General features: G+C 36.9%; 2 protein-coding genes across 4 annotated transcripts in view; both read right to left on the bottom strand.

Annotated features, from left to right (window-relative positions):
• Nucleotides 1–1,767: 1,767 nt before the first annotated feature.
• LOC114349951 (uncharacterized) lies at nucleotides 1,768–4,694 on the bottom strand. The gene is made up of 2 exons (XM_028300551.1): nucleotides 4,371–4,694; nucleotides 1,768–4,267 (listed from the first exon to the last, which is right to left on the bottom strand). The coding sequence occupies exons 1-2, from the start codon at nucleotides 4,419–4,421 to the stop codon at nucleotides 3,098–3,100; spliced, it is 1,221 nt and encodes a 406-aa protein (XP_028156352.1). The 5' UTR covers nucleotides 4,422–4,694; the 3' UTR covers nucleotides 1,768–3,097.
• Nucleotides 4,695–7,000: 2,306 nt separating this feature from the next.
• The window catches only part of drpr (multiple EGF like domains draper), a 33,242-nt gene continuing 20,098 nt past the window's right edge, over nucleotides 7,001–20,144 (bottom strand). For 2 of the 3 annotated variants that reach the window (XM_028300549.1, XM_028300548.1), the window contains 8 exons: nucleotides 19,902–20,105; nucleotides 17,814–17,969; nucleotides 16,227–16,403; nucleotides 14,917–15,084; nucleotides 10,885–11,043; nucleotides 8,745–8,912; nucleotides 8,315–8,455; nucleotides 7,001–7,762 (listed from right to left, as the gene is read on the bottom strand). In XM_028300549.1, the coding sequence (XP_028156350.1) occupies nucleotides 7,464–7,762; nucleotides 8,315–8,455; nucleotides 8,745–8,912; nucleotides 10,885–11,043; nucleotides 14,917–15,084; nucleotides 16,227–16,403; nucleotides 17,814–17,969; nucleotides 19,902–20,105 (1,472 nt within the window). In that variant the 3' untranslated portion in view covers nucleotides 7,001–7,463. The remainder of the gene's footprint in view (nucleotides 7,763–8,314; nucleotides 8,456–8,744; nucleotides 8,913–10,884; nucleotides 11,044–14,916; nucleotides 15,085–16,226; nucleotides 16,404–17,813; nucleotides 17,970–19,901; nucleotides 20,106–20,144) is intronic. The other variant, XM_028300550.1, reaches the window with a different exon arrangement.

The following is a 20,144-nucleotide window of genomic DNA, read 5'->3' on the forward strand; positions in this document are numbered from 1 at the left end:
TATCGAAATAACCGCCGACATTATCAAAACGAAGCTGATGGACATGAGTGATGATGCAAGTACGTCTCCAGTATCCGAGAATGCATTATTAGCTAAAGGAACTCATAATCATAATTCTCGAGGGAAAAATAACAACGTCAACAAATACNTAGGGTGTTATATCGACTAATGCCTTTCTTGATAAATGGGCTATCCAATACAAAAATAATTTTTCAAATCGGGCTGTAGCTTAGTTCCTGAAATTAGCGCGTTTAACCAAACAAACAAGGTCTTCAGCTTTGTAATTTTCAGTATAGAAAGCCATCTTTAAAAGTAATTAGGCTTAGGTTTAGCATTATACCTTAGTACTTTTACAGAACTAGTGCAAAGATGTTAAAATATCAAGTACCAGTATAAAAAAACAATAATTTACCTTAACTAACAAGTCCAGTTTAACTAGACCTCCATACACGTACAAAATGTTTAATAAAGAGGGTCAGCTTATGCTGGTTTTTAGTTTTATAATTATTAAAAGTTTTCTGTTCATTTTTTTAACATATTATATAAAAGTAAGAGTTTTTAAAGCGTTTAGTACCTATTCCAAGCCTTAAATAATTTTGTCCAGCTAGATTGGCCTTTTGGTTCACAGTGCGATGTACCGATTGCGATCTTTTGCAGTGTGAATAGATTTGCCGTGAAATAAAAAAAAACATTGTCAATTACATAAATAAATAAAAATATGATGAACAGTTAATTTAACAGCGCTAATGCCAATAACGTCAGGAATTCACTTCCCAAAATGCTTTGCGCTCATGGAAACACGGAGGAATGCCTTTCGTGTATCAACACGGAATACGGCTCCTTGAAATACATTTACCGGCGATATCTCGATACCGAGTCGACATACTCGTAAATGCATGAATTAATTTCCTGCGTCGGAAGCGTGCGGCACTCCTGCGGTTAAGCCAGAGATCACACTCGGCACATCCTCGAGGCAACTACATACCTACTCATAATGGTATTACAGCAATTGCAACGGTTACCTGCAGATATAACTGATTATTTGATGTAACATTGAATTGTAAAGTGAAACATAAAATGCATTTTTAAGTTTGCTGATATTTTAATAGAAATATATTTGAATTGTTAATAGATATAGAAGCTATTTATTAATTCTGAGGATATCAAAATATGTATTTTATAATGATGTTCATGTATTATGTAGTCAGAAAAAATTAAGGTGACCGTCGCATGTCATATGACCCAACGCACACCCGTCCCGCCCGGCACGTGTTCTATTCCACGACACGTACTATATTAATTATACTTACTCTAATCTAAGATTAAGAACTATTTCTCATATCTCTTCTTGTCTCTTGCACCAAATGTTAGTCTTAATATCATGCTAAACAAGTTTCACAAACATTCCCATTCTTATTCCCAAATTTCCTGTAACGTTCCTAACGACATTTCAACATCTAATTGTGACAATAAATCATAGCAATCGACATGATTTTCATCTTACGTTATTTTTGGTGAAAATTTTGTTTCCAATAATTGAAAACCTATCTTTTAATTCTGAATTGTAAAAGTTGACCAAAATTATTTTAATTTAAATAGTTTAAACGAGATCTCATTATTTATAGATTAAATAAGATTAATATACGTTATCTAGATGTTCTAGATTTAAGAGAATGAACGAAACACCACCAAATGAATATTGTCTGTGTTCAACAACAATCTAGCTAATAGACGTAGTAAACATAGATCTTTACTTAAGCTCCATCATACAATATACGTAATCTCCTATGTGCACCTCGCTTAATCTAATAAGGATGCGTATTGTTTTGTTTTATAGCGCTTAAGTAGGCATCGAAATCAGAAGTATTTTTAAGAATAGACTCTAGCTGTAAGATCCCACCTATTTTGAAGAACTTTGTCGTTGTAATATCATTTAGGTGAAATCCCTCGACTCTTCTAAGCAATTCTTACTTAGTTATGTTTGTCGTAGAATAGAACATGTACTACACTAAAATAAAGTTATATCGATTTTATTATTTATAAGGAAACATAGAGGAATCGAAACCAACGTAACGCCGACATTTATGGAATTTACAAAGCAGTTTTGAAAGAATTGTTGGCTTCGGAAAATTAAGTTAACAATGTATTTATAATATAAAATATCTACTGCACATTTACAAAGAAACCAATGTAAAATTATCCTTATGATAATAAGTACAACATAACGATTTACTTTAAGTGATGATTGCTCAATTTTATGAATGGGTATCTATTTCGCTACTGGATCACCAATCTAGTATATAAATCTGATTATGTTGTTATGATCATTTTAACTTGTGTAAATACAATTTCCTTTCTTGAAAATAAATATATCCATACGTTCGGTTATGGATTTCAACAATGTTGAATATATAAATATATTGTTTATGTAAATATATTTTCCATGGGCACGGAAAATCTGTGTCAAACTACAGACAGGAATTGAAAATGAAGAGAATGTATTTAATATAAAATGAAAGAAGATTAACAAAACACTTTTAAATATATTTGTACAAAAATAAATAACGTATATAAACAGTTAACGTAAAGGCTTTTCATGTCACAACAAATAAAAGATGATAAATATATCGAAGAGTCACTCGAATACAAGCATACCTAGGGAACGTATTGGTGCATAGTAAAACCCTTAATGTGAATGAATAAATTATTCTAGTAAATAAGTACTGAGCACATTGGACTGCTCGCGGTAGAGTAGCGCAGCTCAATTGTAGAGAAATAAGTTTGTAATTACCTATTTATATTGTTAATAAAACCGTTATACATAGAAAGGTTGTTTCATTTTCCATGTTTTCTGGTTCATGGACGATCGACCAATACCTAACTTAGTATTTGTTGGTGGCAATTATTTTTATAATAAAAAACAGTCAATAATGGTGTTGTTTATTTAATACTATCATCTAATTACTAATTGTCATGGTTTTCTAGGCATATTGTCACATAATTCTAAAAATAAATTACGACTTACGAAAAATAAGTCTAAAAAGTTATATTATATTTATAACATATAACCTACTCAACCTACAGAAAACGATTTATTTTATGCAAATCCAAATAAGTCAGGGTCATCGAAGACACTAGTCCCGACATTGTCTACCTTTTTGAAATAGTCTTTCATAATGGCATCGTTTTGTTTGCTTTTTTCTATTAATGAAGTGGCCTCTTGGACAGCTTCTTTGTGAGCAGCACTGTCCTTGGGCGCCAATTGAAAAAACTGATGGTAATCTGGTAATTCTTCAGGATATTCCACATTCTTCTCCGTACTACTGGGTTTTACTGTAGTTGTCGTAACAACCACCTCATATTGTTGTGAAGATCCATCGGCAAATCTGAACGTCTTGCTAGTTTCATCCATAATTTTTTTTGCAACACCTTTAAACGTTAAAGGAAAATCCTTGGAATTTTTTATGATATCGCTATTATCTTTTTTAACTTCAGCCTTTTCAAGTTGTATTGGTTTTTCTTCTTTTTCTTCCATTTTTTCAAACTGGCTCTCGATTTCTGCAAATGCATCATCTGATTCTTTATCGGCAGGGGTTACTGTATTTGGTGTTGACATTTCGTCTCCACGCAAAACACTTAATATCTCGTTTAAGATGTGATGTATTTCCGTGGCTTGAGGAGTATTTTTGTGATTTAATTCAAATTCATGAAGTACTCTAATGTCGCCCCAAATGCCGTCTACTGTAGGGTTAGGATTCGATTCTACTTTTCTTAGTTCCCTTTTAACTTCTTCGGATATGGTGCTTAGTTCGCGACGGAGCAAAGCTGTTATTTCAGGGAGTCTATCACTTTCGTGGACAATATTGGCTTTAGCTTTAAGTATGTTTTTATGAGCATCATTTTTATCAATAAGATCCAACATTTTATTATGTACGTTACTGACAGATTCGTCAATTTCTTTTGATACTCGTTCCGACAAAGATTTTTCATTTGAATCAGTTTTAGATACGTAAGATGAAATAATTGTGTCTTCCTTTTTGGCTTCTACATAGGTTGATGTTTCTTTATTATTAAATCCTCTACATCTTGTATCATAATCTGATGACTCATGAAAAATTCCACCCAAGGCTAACACTTGTTTCACTGCTAGAATTGTGCATCCGATAGTTTCCCGAACGTCCACAACCACGTCGTTTAGGAGTTTCCCGAAGCTGCTTTCTACTGAAGACATAACTCCTCGAAATTCATCAAAAAATGACGCAGATGTCTGGAAACAAAAGTATAGTTAACATAAAGGTCATTTCGTCGATAATTCACAAATGCATATTAAATCACATAAAGTAGGTCCAAAAACATGTTGACTTGCATACCTGCGTAAATAATACACAGAAGAAAATCACCTTCCACTTCATGGCAAACATAAATGATTTAATAGTTCCAACATGTATTCTTGCAAGTGTAAGCCAGACTTATGAACGTAGCTTATTACAACTCTTTAATATATTCTAGGAACTTATTTCTGTTTGTTTATGGTGAGTACGACACGCGATACGATGGAATCGAAACACTTGGGCAAATATTTAGCGTCTTACTACGTTAGACTGCTTCCATAAAGCAAATTATAAGAAATATCGTAAAAATAAGCATGGTTACTATGGAACATTCTTGCAACAATGAATGTAGGTACTACTACGGACGCTAATAGGTAACGGTAAATATTTAATTTAAAACGTCAGAAAATAGAATAAACAAACGTCACAAATAAAACAAAGTATTTATGTTAATGAGCTCATTTATTCACTTATTATTATATCACAAACTTTACGTTTAGTGCAGCAAAGTAGGTTCATTTACTTATTTAAAGTGTTCTTGAATGTTTGTTAATTACAGAAAAAATGTATTTAACAAAAATTTAATACCTCAAACTCAGATCTATAATATTGCATAATTGGTTGATGAATAGATATTGACTATATTGTACATGAAGTTGTAAGAAAACCTATTTTCTTGTTTAAGCAGTATAAGTGTAAGTTTGTGTACCTGTATTTCAATTTACTTAGAATCACAATTTAAGTGGAATAGTAATATTTAGGCACAATGGCACATTAAACTTACACTTAGGATACATGACGTCACGTAAGTTTTATTACTCCTATTTAAATTTAAACAATGTAAAAGTTATAAATCATGAAAGGGTAGATTGATTTAATTAATTTCTTAAAATTAATAGTAAATAATATTTTTAATATCATATTTAAAAAAGTTTTTTCCACAGTCCATCTTAAGATTTATAAGTCAAGATCACAAATATTATATTTATTTAGTGTTGTGTTGTACCTTTCAACACAAAGCCATTACATAATTTTAAGATTATTGAATTCATAAAATATACCAATTAAGTACACAGCATTGCATGCACTTTCACTTAATAATGTAAATAAAAATTTACATTACAAACATTATTAAAAAACAATACTAGTTTGTTACATTTTATGCTTGTAAACTGTAAAGTAATATTTCATACCATTATCGTGCATGCGTGACCGTAAACAAATGCCAGTACTTTGTGAGATGTAATGTTATAAAGATACCATTATTGTACCTACATTTACAATACACATTTATTTATGATCTCAAAAAACAAATCCAGCTTTAGGCGCTATGCCAGTTACCATACTTCTTAAAAACCGAAAATAATTTAAAGTCCATGCTATATTACAAGCTCAAGTTGACCCGGAAGTACCTACTTACAAGTGTTACATTTTATATCGATACAAAATAAAATGCACGAACATTTGTAAAATATACACCAACTTATGAGATACGTATCAAAACAAAGTAATCGTTTAAATAATTTACATCAGCCAGTAGCATCGGAAACTGAAATAATTCTAGTTTCCAAGCAACACTGATGCAATAATTCATACGCTTGCAATACAGTATACAGTATTGTCGCTTGAACACATTTTAATTTACATTATCATATAAGTAATAAGAAATACCCCTACGTGATGCACATTTAAAAAATGCTTTATAAAATTATTGTTGTGACACACATTACTAATCGTATTTTTTTTACTTTTTGTATTCTTGGAACACATATGCCTTACCTCTGCACTCTGCATATAAAAATAAAGATGTTGTCTAAAATTTTTATTTGCAGGATTCGTGTTTTACTATTTCTAAAGTTCATCCATGCTGCTTAGAATATTTTATAGTTGGATTTACGCCCTTTTCATAATTTGGCACTTTTTGAGCACAATCGGTAATTGCTTTCGATCTTACATACATTTTCTAAAGTATTAAATAGATATAGTTTTTTAAATCCTAACACCAAACTAAAATGTAAAAGGTTCATTAAATAATTCTAAAATGATATAGTTGCTATAAACTTATCTATTACGTGTCGTGATTAAAGTGTAAATAATAAAAATATAAATTTGATTAAAAACAACATCATAAGATTTGAAAAACTGTATAAAGTGTAAATAATTGAATATGGTAACAGTGGAATGTGATTGCTGTCCTTTACTTCTGTCGATAGACCTTTATAATAACAATAAAAAAATTAATTGAAGTAACGTTGTTTCAATTAGATTAAGATTACACGTATTTTCCAAAACATATTATAGCAAAATGCATATTTTTATTATTAATTAAAAACCGAAAACATTTGATACCTTGATCCCTCACAAAGTAAAATTGTAGGGAATTTACTTTGCGTTTTTAAATACATGTAAATCGTTTTTATCTACCTTTAAAATCCACTATGTACCTATCGCCTCGTATAGGAATACTAGAATACTTTCAATCATTTACTTGATCATTTTGATGTTAATTTATGGTTTTGATCATTTTAAACATAATTCATTTCCAACAACAAAATAACAAATATCAGAATATACATGATTGATATAGTATACATTAACTTTATTTTTAATATCAAATAAATTGCGAAAAATAACATTTTTTTAAGGTAATATCAATATCAATATAAGGTAGGTAATATCAATATAATATTTTTATTATGTACTTCTACCTAATTACGATATTACGATTCGATATGTACGTCATTTACACGTAATACAACATTTCAACAGAAACGGGCCAATACACAATCTTATTTAGATTTAACATTTTTATCGATTCCAAATAAACTCTAATCGCGACAATATGGCATCGTCACTCGTAACCGTCGAACTACATCAACACAATAAATAAATAATACAGAATATAATTCATTTAAAGCATCGCACTACTCGTTAAAAGTATAATTACAAAAGCGGGAAGAGATCATTCACCGAAATAATTCACGAGACGCACCGGTCGCATCATAAAAACGCTCAAAGGAGCCGCTACAAAAATATCTTTCGACCAACGGGCGGTACAAAATATAAAGGTACTTTAATGCTATCGTATCTCATTCGACACTAACCTCCGAGAGTGGATCACAGTCCCGGGCGTCAAGGTAAAGCCGGGGGCTCGTCGCGCGGCGGGGTGGCTTCCCGGGCGGGGGGGAGAGGGAGGGTGTCCTCGTCCCTCGTCGGGGGGACGGGTGGTGTTTCCTCGAGGGGGGAGGCGGGGCGGTCGAGGCCGCGGGGGGGCGGCGCGGGCGCCACGTTAAGTTTGGGCAGCGGCGGGATGGACGGCGGCGGGGAGGCCGCGGGCGAGGCGGCGGCCGGGAAGCCGTTGGCCATCCTCTGGTAGTGCTGCTTCCACTTGTTGACCGGCGGCGTGTAGTTTAGGTGGTCGTATTCCATTTCTGAAATAAAAATTGGCGTTGAATAACTTCTCGACATAAATAGGACAATGATCAAGTTCCACATACGAGTAGAGACCTGTAAGCTCAACCAAAAAAAATCGAATGAAGGTGAAACGCTCCCAATTCAACGATATTGAAAAACTAGCTTTCCGCCCGCGGCTTCGCTCGCGTGGAATTTTGTTTGTTAAAGAAAAACGTTATCGCGCGCGACGCTGTTTCAAAAACCGGGATAAAGACTATGTACACCGTTCTATGTGCATATAAGTTTTAAATAGATAAATTAAATAAATAAAAACTATCCTATGTCCTTTCCCGGGACTCAAGCTATCTCTATGCCAAATTTCATCAAAATCGGTTGAGTGGTTTAGGCGTGAAAGCAAGACAGACAGGCAGAGTTACTTTCGCAATTATAATATTAGTATAGAATAGATAAGCAAAATTAAATTAATAGAATCTCCATTTCGCTTGTCGATATAAAAATTTCTTCTTTTTTTCTTCTTTCAATAAGATAAAGTTAATACAATTCGTATAACGATAATTAAAACAACTTACCGTAGCCCTCCTTGTGCTTTATCTCGTCGTAGACGTGATCCAACTTATTGTCATCGTCAATAAAGTGGTATAGGTTAGGATTGTTCGCATCCGCGTCCTTGTTCTTCAGGGATGACAGCGGATCGTAGGTGCTCGACGATGCTAGTGAAAATAATTGTGATAGGGATTTCATTTTTGTAGTTATTACAATCTAATGTGTTTAATAATAATACTATGTTAATCAAAAGTGTGTACGACTCACATATGTCTACACTTAAGTGAATATCGCGAAGTATGTAACAACTAGACAATGTCTGGGCCAATACTAAAAAAGTACTCAATGACTAGAATGTTCTCGTGATAATTTCTATGCTTTTTAGTACAGTTAGCTAATGTATTTTGTGCTTTTGCTTAGTTTGAAACATACAGGTAAAATACAATGTGATCTTACTGTCAGTAGAACCGCTGGCACGCATTCGCAGTTTCTCCATCGTAGTGTTGTTCAGTTTGCCGCCCAAGTTGTTCAGTATTTGGTTGGCGTTGTTGAGCAGTGTGGTCGAGTCGTCGCCGCGCGTCGACCCTTGGAACGAATAAACTGGGTTGTCGAAGTGTTGTTGTTCTGTAATGTTAATGATGATAGTGAGGATAGGAGTTAGTGACGGAATATTTGTGGCTTGCTTTTGTATGCGTGAGAAAGTGTGCTCAATTGAGATAATTATCAAAGACAAGTATCGCTCGTTGTGCTAACAACGTTGTGTGTCCTTATGCATATGATATTTCGGATAAAGATATACGAAGTTACATGGCATTTTTAGCTACTCATGGAAGTAATGTTGTTGTAACAATTTCAAGGAAGATAGAACTGAATAGGAAATCTAACTTAAATTTCGATGGACCGAGGGACGACCTAAACATGACTCGATGAAAAAAAAGTGAGACTTGGTACTCTTCGGCATTCTGGGGCATTGTTTGTTTTATCAGGGGTCGAGTGATGACTGATGATTGTGGATTAAAGATATCCGGCGTCTGGTGACTGCATACCATGGACTAATATAACTCGTTAGTCTATGTCGCAAATCATGGATTAGTTCTAGCTCTTACTCAGCCAGTGCCAAGTATGGGAGCGGCACGGGAGGGGTGACATTGACATATTATGACGTGACAGAGCATACAAATCTGAAGTCTCACTGACGTTTGACGTCTCAAAAACGCCATCCCGTGCCGCTCCCATACCTCAGGCACTGACTGAGTTAAGCGCTAAACCTAATAAAACAATATCTCATTAGTCCATACTGTATACACATATCAGAATTGAAAAAGAGGCTGACGAAGGTGACTGAGTTTCTTCCGCCAATTCTTCTCAGCACCAGTCCATTGTTGTCGAAGTGGTGGTAGGGCAAGCTATATTTGGGACTTGTATATGTGCCCTAGAAAGGGTCTATACAGGGTGTTAGGTAAATGGGTATATGAGCCAACACTAGCTCATGTTAACATGGTCATATAAATGGTATGGTGAAGTCAGAAAAATATCTTCATTTTAATTTTTTTTATTTTCATACAAATCGGATTTCATAAAATTTATTTTGTATGAAAATTAAAAAAATTAAAATGATGATATCAAAGGACAATGACCAAAAAAGTATGGAGTGTGGTCCAAATGTCCACCACTAACGAGACCTATGTAGTAAAATAGTCTACTAAATACTGATTCATTATAACCAAACTGCAATCGAAAATATTTTATGCTGTCAGTAAAAAGTTATGACTGAATGAAAAGTCTGTTTTTTACCTTTTCGTCCGAAAAATGTTCTTAATATCATTCTATCCATTGCACATTTTGGACTTATCTACGCATGTTATGTCATGTCGCATGTGGCGCTGGGTTATAGATGAATTTGATTAAATAATAATATGTGCCTACAACTTTGTACGCGTGAAAATAGTTTGAATAATATTTACCATTTTTACAACATTTGTCTTTACTGCTCCGCCCCTATTGGCTGTAGGATGATGTTATTTATCCTAAAATCATCCTTGATAAATGGGCTATCCATAACAAAAAGATTTTTTCAAATCGGACCAGTAGTTCTTGAGATTAGCGCGTAAACTACTACAATTTTTAAACGGTCATAACTTTTTACTGACAGCTTATTTATTTTTTTCGTCACGTACTGAAAGTTAATCTCTATTTAATGGACTATAAGCCAGTGTAGGTCTCATTAGTGGTGGACATTTGGACCACTTTTGGTCATTGTCCTTTCTGACTTCACCATACCATTTACATGCCCATGTTAACATGGGCGCGAGTGTCGGCTCATATACCCATTTACCTAACACTCTGTATACAGTACCTCTAGTAGGAAAAACTTTCGAGTTCGTTTCGTTGCGTATTCAAAGTGTCATCGAAAAATTTTGTATGAAAAATTAAACAGCGCCCCCTATATTATAGCCGCCCTAGGGGGCGCTGTTTAATTTTTCATACAAAATTTTTCGATGACACTTTGAATACGCAACGAAACGAACTCGAAAGTTTTTCCTACTAGAGGTACTGTATAAACCATTAAAATTTCATTTCATATCGCGGGCTGTACCTGGCTGCGAGTGCGGCGAGGCGGTGTAGTGCACGTGCGCGATCTCCCGCTTGAGGTGGCGCACGCGCTTGCGGTAGTACAGCAGCACCAGCACGGCGCAGCAGCAGCACAGAAGCGACAGCACCACCATCGCCACCGTCAGCCCGCTCGACGAGCCTGCTGCCAACAACCGATACTTAGGCCCAGTTTTTTGATTCATAGTTAAAATAACTAATTGTTAAATTTTGCTACTAATGGTTAAATATTAACAAAATGTAAACAATTAGTTTAAAAATGTACTAAAAGTCAAGCTAACCATTGTTCGAAAAACATTTTTTTCTGATATTTAACCACTTGTCATTTGACATCTGTCAAATTTGACTATTGGTTAATTTAACTACGAATCAAAAAACCGGGCCTTAGTCTCAGTACTTACGCCCGTATTAAAAGTACCTTAATGAAAAAGGGCTACTATAAAGTCGATGATTATTTAAAAGATAAAAATGTTTGGGATACGTTACTGCCTAGCTCGCATAAATATTTATAACTTTGTACATTTTAAAGCATGTAAACCTTTGAAAAAGAGGCTGACAATAGTGACTGAGTTTCTTGCGCTGCTTCTTCTCAGCACTGGCCCATTTATTGTCCTGAAGCAGTGGTAGGGTTAATACTGGGACGTGTAAAAGTGCTTTTTTTAAGCCTATTTACAGAAATAAATGAGTTTTTTTTTTAATTCACAAACATTACTATGAGGTCTCACAGTGCGCGTGGACGCACAGGGTGACACACGAACCAATCACAGAGCTCTATTCAACGCTGTGCGTTCGATTTGCAGCTTAACTTAAGCAAGCATTGTTTGTGAATACGGGCGTTAGTATCTAAGGCTGAGTTGCACCACCTAACTTTGACCGTAACTATAACGATAAAAGGCGTTTTTTGTATGGAGTTTGACAGATTTCTGACGTTTGTCAAAGTTAAAGTNGTTTCTTGCTCTGCTTCTTCTCAGCACTGGCCCATTTATTGTCCTGAAGCAGTGGTAGGGTTAATACTGGGACGTGTAAAAGTGCTTTTTTTAAGCCTATTTACAGAAATAAATGAGTTTTTTTTTTAATTCACAAACATTACTATGAGGTCTCACAGTGCGCGTGGACGCACAGGGTGACACACGAACCAATCACAGAGCTCTATTCAACGCTGTGCGTTCGATTTGCAGCTTAACTTAAGCAAGCATTGTTTGTGAATACGGGCGTTAGTATCTAAGGCTGAGTTGCACCACCTAACTTTGACCGTAACTATAACGATAAAAGGCGTTTTTTGTATGGAGTTTGACAGATTTCTGACGTTTGTCAAAGTTAAAGTAATATGGTGCAACCCAGCCTAAGTCTGAGTTGCACCATCTTATTTTAACTTTACTAAACGTCAAAAATCTGTCAAATTTAATACAAAAACATCGGTTATCAATATAGTTACGGTCAAAGTTAAGTGGTGCAACTCAGCCTCAGTAGTGACAATACTACAGCTGAGTTGCACCACCTAACTTTAACGATAACCTGTGTTTTTGATTAACAAATTTTTTACGTTTGTTAAAATTAGACTAAGATAGTGCACCCCAGCCTACATAGATGCACAAGTATAGCACAAAGTTCTAATATTACCTCTTCTCTAACTAAGCTATAAGAGGCACCACAGGAATTCACGAAACGGTAGTCCGACACCGATATCAGTTGGAAATGCAGGAAAAATAGATTAACCGATCTTATAGTAAAGACATAGAATAAGCAAACCCACTGTTCTAAGAAAATAGCACCATCGAAAACAATGCGTATTTTCGAACAGTGCCTCTACCATGAGTTGCCATCGAAAACTTGTATTCGTATACTACAGTCGATAGAGTTTAAACGTGGATCGATGAAGTTTGCATTAAAATCATACCATGAGTTCAATTACCGTATACTTTACTCGCTAGCGATAATTCGATGGTTTTTTGATGTCATGTTGGTGAGCATGTTAACGTATCCAACTTCACACTCTATGAATGGATGAATGAAAGAACGAATGCCGCTCCTTTCTAACTATATAGAAAAGATAGAGTAGGAAATAACAAAAATGTCAAAAATAACACTGCAAAATTTAAGTGTCCTAGAACAGTGCTTAAAGCTGAATTAACATAATGATTTTAAATTTGTATTGTTTATTTCTTGTCATTGCGACTTTGACGCAGCTGTTGTCATGACAACAGATAATAAAACATGTTTTGTTGAAGGATTATTGATGATTAATTTTCCACAAAAAATGGATTTTAACCACGATAGGAAAATGAGAACCTGCGCCTATCCGTTTAAACCGATTGTAGAATTTATGGAAAGGTAAGTTAAGTAAAAATAAACATACTATGTGGTGGAGGAATTTCGATATTAAACGAATAATTTTGAGCTGGTTTTTTTGGAGAAATACAACCTTTCCAGCATAACTTCCACGTGCCTAGCTAAAATTCAGTAATATGAGTGCTAGCCCTTTACACACGAGAATAAAAAAGTGTCAATATTTTAATAAAACTTTACTTAGGGGTTATTTTAGAGTTTAAATAAGATTAGAAAAATACGTTAAAAATTTTTGAATTTTCAGTTTTCCTGAAAGTATGCCCTCACGATAGTGAGGCTTCGGTATTATTTGTTAGTCTCACGATAGTGAGTGTTATACTATTTAGTTAATTTATTTATAGAAAACTACTAATTTATGAGCACATAAGTATTCATTTGGTAAGAGACCCCTATAAGTAAAGAGTAAGCTATAATTTAACAAGCAATTAAACCTCTTTTAGCAAATTGTCTTAAAAAAACGAATTAATTAAAAAATATCCACATTTTGACAAACTTGCAAAGTAAAAACCTTTATTAGTTTGGTTGGTACCAATATGAGGTCCGAGATGATTATTAAGAGATTGTAAAATAGAACAAAATTACTTCTTAATTAATAATAAAGAAATAAATGTCATTTTTATGGCTTAAGATNCTTGATTCGTTTTATTTACAAAGAGTTTACAATATGTCACGTCTACAGAGAAAACGACATTAAAAATAAAACAGACTCCAAAAAAGGTCTCTAAAAATAGAAAAATAATTTACGTTATTTTATTTAATTAAGACAATCTTAATGACTATGATTGATTTTCTCGTAGTCGGTGCCAGTCTGCCAAATGCCAAGCTCAAGAAACGTACTTTTACAATTGAGAACCTCCTCCTTTTGTTGATGTCTGTTAAAAAAATAGGTACACATTAATCTACAGTCCTCTCAACTTAAGCTGAGAATTGCATTTGTGTGAGTGCACACCGATAGTGTAGAGTGGCAATCGGCTTGAAGCGCGGCGCGCGTCCCGCGCATGGTTTAAACCGGTTTATTTATAGCAAGCGGCCTGAAGCGCGGCGCGTCCGCAACGCACCGCTTCCTTGCCGCTCACATACTTCACTTCACCGCCGGTACTGGTAGCAGATACGTGTAATTTTATGTAATTGTGTTCCAAATATTAGTGAAATGGCTCCTACTGTAAGTGAATTTCCTGTACGAAATCCATTAAGCAGCTAAGTGAAAGAAATTTTATGCAAATTGAATACGTATTTTGAAGGTGTGAACAAAAAGTTTTTAGTCTGTTTTTATTTTGTAATTTTATAAAGTTTGTCTTTTTGTTGTATTTTGTAAGGCTGGCTGGACGCCCTCTCTATAAACGGTGCTCGCAGAATATCAGCGTCGAGGTACTTCGCGCCTTGGCATAAAATATGCTGAGCGAGGACCTGTTTTTATTTATTTATTTATTTAAAAGGATGTGTCAAGTGTCGTTACAACGGCCCAATTGGTAGCAAGTGTTTTAAAGACTTCCTTTTAATAAAACATTAATTTTATTTGTATGTGTTTTACTAACGGTACTTTTGGCGATCACTCACACAAATGCAATTCTCAGCTTAAGTTGATAGGACTGTATCCGCAGACGAAACGAAAAGATCAGTACATAAAAACCAGGCTTGAAACATATTTTTAGTATAAGGAGCCGGTGGTTACCTTCAGCGCGGCCGATGACCATTGGCTCACTCGCGTGCACGTCGCAGTTGTCGCCGACGAAGTGGCGGTGGCAGGCGCAGCCGATGACGGGGTCGCACACCCAGTTGCCCGTCGCCGAGCAGTTGCACGCTTCCATGCAGTGGTCGCCGAAGTAGCCCTCGGGGCAGACTGGGGGAAATTATAAAGAACTAAAGCATCAGTCATAAAGCAGCGGTAGAAGTTAACGGATATCAGGTATCATGAGGTGTTCCAAGCATCTAGTTAACTGAATTCTTAGGTTTAAATAAAATACAGGCCGAATCGAATGAGGGCTATCGTTTTTATACTTAACAGTTGGCACCCCTGGCGATTGGCAGGACCTTACTCTACAGTGGCGCCATCTTGATGAGTGCAAATGCGATAGTCCTCCTACCACTTTCGCGCTCACCAGTTGGTGCCACTGTCTTCGCTACTAGCAAGTGACAGGACCTTACTCTACAGTGGCGCTAACTGGTGAGCGCTAAAACGATAGCCCTCATTGCAGTAGGTAGGTGATTTGTGGCCAATGGGCCGCGGCTCAAGGCTGATAACTGAATAATGACAGATGTCTACTGAACCACAGAATTTAGCGCGTTAATATCCGGATATTTGTAATTGAAAATAAGCGCCAGTTAACCTGTTTGGCCAGCGTGGGAAGCATTGGCCAAATCCTCCCTTTGGCCTTCGTTAAATTTAGAGAGGGTCATCCTCCTACAACAAACACTATGGCCTGTGTGCTTAGTGCGAGTTTGCCTTGAACGGTCGTCGCTAGCGAGTGCGTCAAAATCTAGGAAGATTTTAGCTCTTAAAAGTATCCGTTTTCGGGTTGCACCATCTTACTTTGACAAACGTCAAAAATTCAGCGTCAACTCAGCCCTTCATCTTTTCGTGTCGACAACAAACCTACAGTGTCAGCCCAAAACTCCGCCACAAGAGTGGCGTTGTCAGCAGCACTCGTGAGTGCAGTTGCTTGGGCACTCAGGGCATCAGGTGCTTCATCGACTGGGGAACTCAGCCCTAATGTCATTATTTTACGCAGTCGCTAGCGAGAACGTTAGATGTAGACTCGCTAAGCCCCCTGTGTGCCTACCATGAGTTTACGTTAGGTGTGCTCGCTAGCGACTGCGTAAAAAAATGACATTTAAATGTATGACATATTGTGCAGCGCCCCTAGCGGCTACTTTCAAGAAATAAAATCTTCATAGAATTTTTTGACGTATTCGCTAGCGAGCTCACCTAACGTATACTCATGGTAGGCACACTGATGATAAGTTATTAAGCTGTGTACTCACACTGCGTGCAGTAATCGCCGGTGTAGCCGGGCGGGCAGCGGCAGTTGCCGTCGGTGGCGCGGCAGGCGGCGCCGCGCGCGCAGCGGCAGGGCTGCGAGCACCCCGTGCCCCACCAGCCCGGCCCGCAGCCCACGTCGCAGCGGGCCCCGCGCCAGCCCGGCAGGCATTGGCACACCCCTGCGAGAAAAACATTGATTACAATAACCCTGTTAAAGCCTCGTCTCTGAGCACGTAGAATTTTGTCCATTGACCCCAAGCTACCCATCCTTATCATCATCATCATCATCATTTCAGCCACAGGACGTCCACTGCTGAACATAGGCCTCCCCCAATGCTTTCCATGTTGATCGATTGGTAGCGGCCTGCGTCCAGCGCTTCCCTGCTACCTTTACGATGTCGTCGGTCCACCTTGTAGGTGGACGTCCCACGCTGCGTTTTGCGGTATGCGGCCTCCATTCCAGAACCTTTCTGACCCATCGGCCGTCAGTTCTGCGTACTATGTGCCCTGCCCATTGCCACTTCAGCTTGCTAATACGTCGGGCTATGTCAGCGACTTTGGTTCGTTTACGGATCTCCTCATTTCTGATTCGATCTCGCAAAGAAACACCAAGCATAGCCCTCTCCATAGCACGCTGTATAACCAATGTGTGTTACCAGTGATAACTTATGGCTCGGAAACGTGGCCTCTCACTATACTTACGCCTCTCACTTGCTGTTGCGCTCGCACACTCACTGCGGGCGCCCGTCGCACAGTCGCGACAGGAATATAATTACGCGCGAGCGATAAGGATGGGTAGCTTGGGGTCAATGGACAAAATTCTACGTGCTCAGCGTCCAGCAGACTATAGAAAGTAAGACAGAAAAAACATCACTTAGTTAATGGCAAAGAAGGTATACGGAAAAAAAGTCAGAAATAGCACATAAATATTACAAGGAAATAAAAAGTAAACTGAACAATGCCACCCTGTCGTAACGGCTTTGCAATGCCCATTGCAATGTTCTCACTTGTACAAACGACATCACATCAACACTGGAATCAGCCCGGCAGGCATTAGCACAGCCCTATAAATATTGGCATTAGAATAACCCTGTTTGTACAGACGACAGCACATCAAGATCCAGCCCGGCAGGCATTGGCACAGCCCTACAAATATTGGCATTAGAATAACCCTGTTTGTACAGACGACAGCACATCAAGACCCAGCCCGGTAGGCATTGGCACACCCCTGCATTGAAAACAATTGCATTACAAAAATCCTGCTTCTACTCTCACTACTTCTACTATCTCGATTATCACTCTGCACCGCGCTCCATCGCATAGGTCGCGTAATGAGAATTGAAGCTATTAAAAATTGTATACAGCAACCATGTTGCGTAGTCGTACTGACAATAAAATTAGTGCTTTTCGGTGTGAGTACGTATTCGCCTAAAAAAGTGCGATTATGGTATAAACAACTCGAGCGCAAAGCTCTTTGTTGAACTGAACTTGACAGTGCATGTAATAGCGCCAATTTATCTGTGTATATCTTGTTTGTAGGTAGATGTTAATTAATTACGAATCAAAAAACCAATAAAGAGATTACTGACCAGTAACATGATGACAATCAGCGCCGTTCTTGCAGTTGCATTTTCCTTCGCAGTTGACTCCGTACGTTCCGAGTGGACACGGGTACTCACAAGTGACCCCCGTGTAACCACTTGGACACGTGTAGAAGCCTGTCACGGGATCGCAAGTTGTGTTACCTGTAGTTGAAAGAAATACGGTAACAGTATTGCTTTGTTTCATAAACCTCAAAAGGAGTTGACACAACAGCTAGCCATTGTTGCGGCGATAAGCATGTTTGCTCAAACTTATATCACTTACGCACTTTGAACGGAAACAAATAAGAACATTTATCGCATTGTTTAATTCGAGCATTACTGCAATGGCAATGTGCTGCAATAGAAATAGCATTATTTTATCTGTGGTTTTGACAGTATGTGTTTGTTCTATACTGATAGGACAATGCGAGACTTTAGTGTGATCGAATATTATAATTAATTTCGTGAACGCATTGGTAAATCCAACTTCGCACCACAATGAAGATTGCGTGACCACATAAAGCATGGAATATTTATAATTTTAATAATAAAATAATTTTGTAATACTCATAATTATATTATGTATTTGCGTTAAAATGTCATAATGATTTATTGATCGTTAAAGAAAAACTTTTAGTGGCTCGTGTTTTAATGTTTCCCTACTTATACACACACAGTATATCAAAGCTTAATCTCTTCCGTTTCGGGAAGTATAGCCCGTTTTAACAATTCTGCCGCACAATTTATAAACGCAGTAAGTAACACGTGAACAGTTTCGAGAAAAACGCGATCAAAGTTGAAATTTTATTTTGGGGTGTCTACAATTAGTTACGCAAATATTTGTAAAAAAAAATTATATGGGCTTATAGAGCTAAACTCAAAGTTTATTTTGATATGAGGTTTTTGTATTTTAATTAATATTTTGTATTTAAAATTATTAAAAAACTGTTTATGTTATGGATTAACTAAGTTTTCGTTCGATACTTACTACCCATGAATGCAGTATGATTGTTCCTTACTGCGTTTATCAGTAGTTTTCGTTACTTACGGTACATGTGTTAAATGATTGATTTAAATTTTAGTTCTTACAACGTAATATATGCGCCGTATCTTTACAACTTACTGCATTTATGAGTGGGAGTGTGAATCAAAATAATTTATCAAAACTTTAAATGCGCAGTAATAATACAATTATACTGCGCTTATCATAAGCCAATAACGCTTTCATGTTGAACTTTCCCAAATGACCAAGGGGTAAATGAAACAAGTATTACAAAATAATTGCTGAGATCGCTTGTTATTCAATCAAAAATTAAGATATGGCACCCACTTTTAGATCTTAAATATACCAATCTAATAAAATAAAGACTCGGTCGTTCGTTTCAGCCGAAAGACGTCCACTGCTGGACAACGGTCTCCCCCAAGGATTTCCACAAAGACCGGTCCTGTGCCGCTCGCATACAGGCACCTGACGCGACCTTCACCAGATCATCGGTCCACCTAGTCATGTTAACACCTAGGCAGCACTCTGACAATCCTTAGTATGTACGCAGTATAATTGTAATTACTGCATTAATATTAAGTACAAGTCATCTGTTTTTCCTATGGAAACATAATATCAGTGTGTGTTTAAGTGGAATTACTGCACATATACTATGTGCAAGGTGAACTTAACAATTGTAGAAACATAATAAGAATGATGTAATAGGCACATACTGCACTATTACTGTGTAGCAAATTAAGTAAGCGCGAGTATTCACGTAATATTAAGTTATTATGTGCTCTTACTGCTAACATAGTATGTGAAGAAACCTACAATCTGCTCTTTACTGCGTTTATGATAACATGTATCTTCCGTTCTAAGATAGATAGAAAAAAACGGGTCTTTGATTCTTATAGATCGCGATGTCAGGATTCAGAATATTCAAAACAATCATAAATGCAGTAAGTGGTACTTACTGCGTTTATAAATTGTGCGGCAGAATTAATCCCTAATTTTTAAGTGACCCCTTATGGTAACACATAACATGAATTCTGTTTTCATAGGGGTCACTTAAAAACGGGTATAAAACACTTACAACGGCCGACACTTACCGAGGTAGTTATTAGGGCAGCGCTGTGAGCATCCCGCGCCGTAAGTACCAGGAGGGCAGGGCTGGCTGCAGTTGCTTCCAGTCCAGCCGGCGGCGCACATGCATTGCCCGACCGAGTCACACGACGAGTTGTTCAAGCACTGGCACCGCTCGGAACACTGCTCGCCGTAGTACCCTTCAGGACATTGGGTCTCGCACCTTACGCCTACAATAAAATCAGATACCCCATTCTAAATAGGTACAC

The sequence above is a fragment of the Ostrinia furnacalis genome, unplaced genomic scaffold (assembly GCF_004193835.3).
Source record: "Ostrinia furnacalis isolate ACB-3 unplaced genomic scaffold, ASM419383v2 OfSCF0753, whole genome shotgun sequence".
Classification (NCBI taxonomy): domain Eukaryota; kingdom Metazoa; phylum Arthropoda; class Insecta; order Lepidoptera; family Crambidae; genus Ostrinia; species Ostrinia furnacalis.

Bases quoted from the DNA above. Each gene is read 5' to 3' on its own strand.
- LOC114349951 (XM_028300551.1), bottom strand. From the start codon at position 4,421: ATGTTTGCCATGAAGTGGAAGGTGATTTTCTTCTGTGTATTATTTACG. The intron at 4,268-4,370 runs GTATGCAAGTCA...TTTTGTTTCCAG, and splicing joins TCTGTGTATTATTTACGCAG to ACATCTGCGTCATTTTTTGA.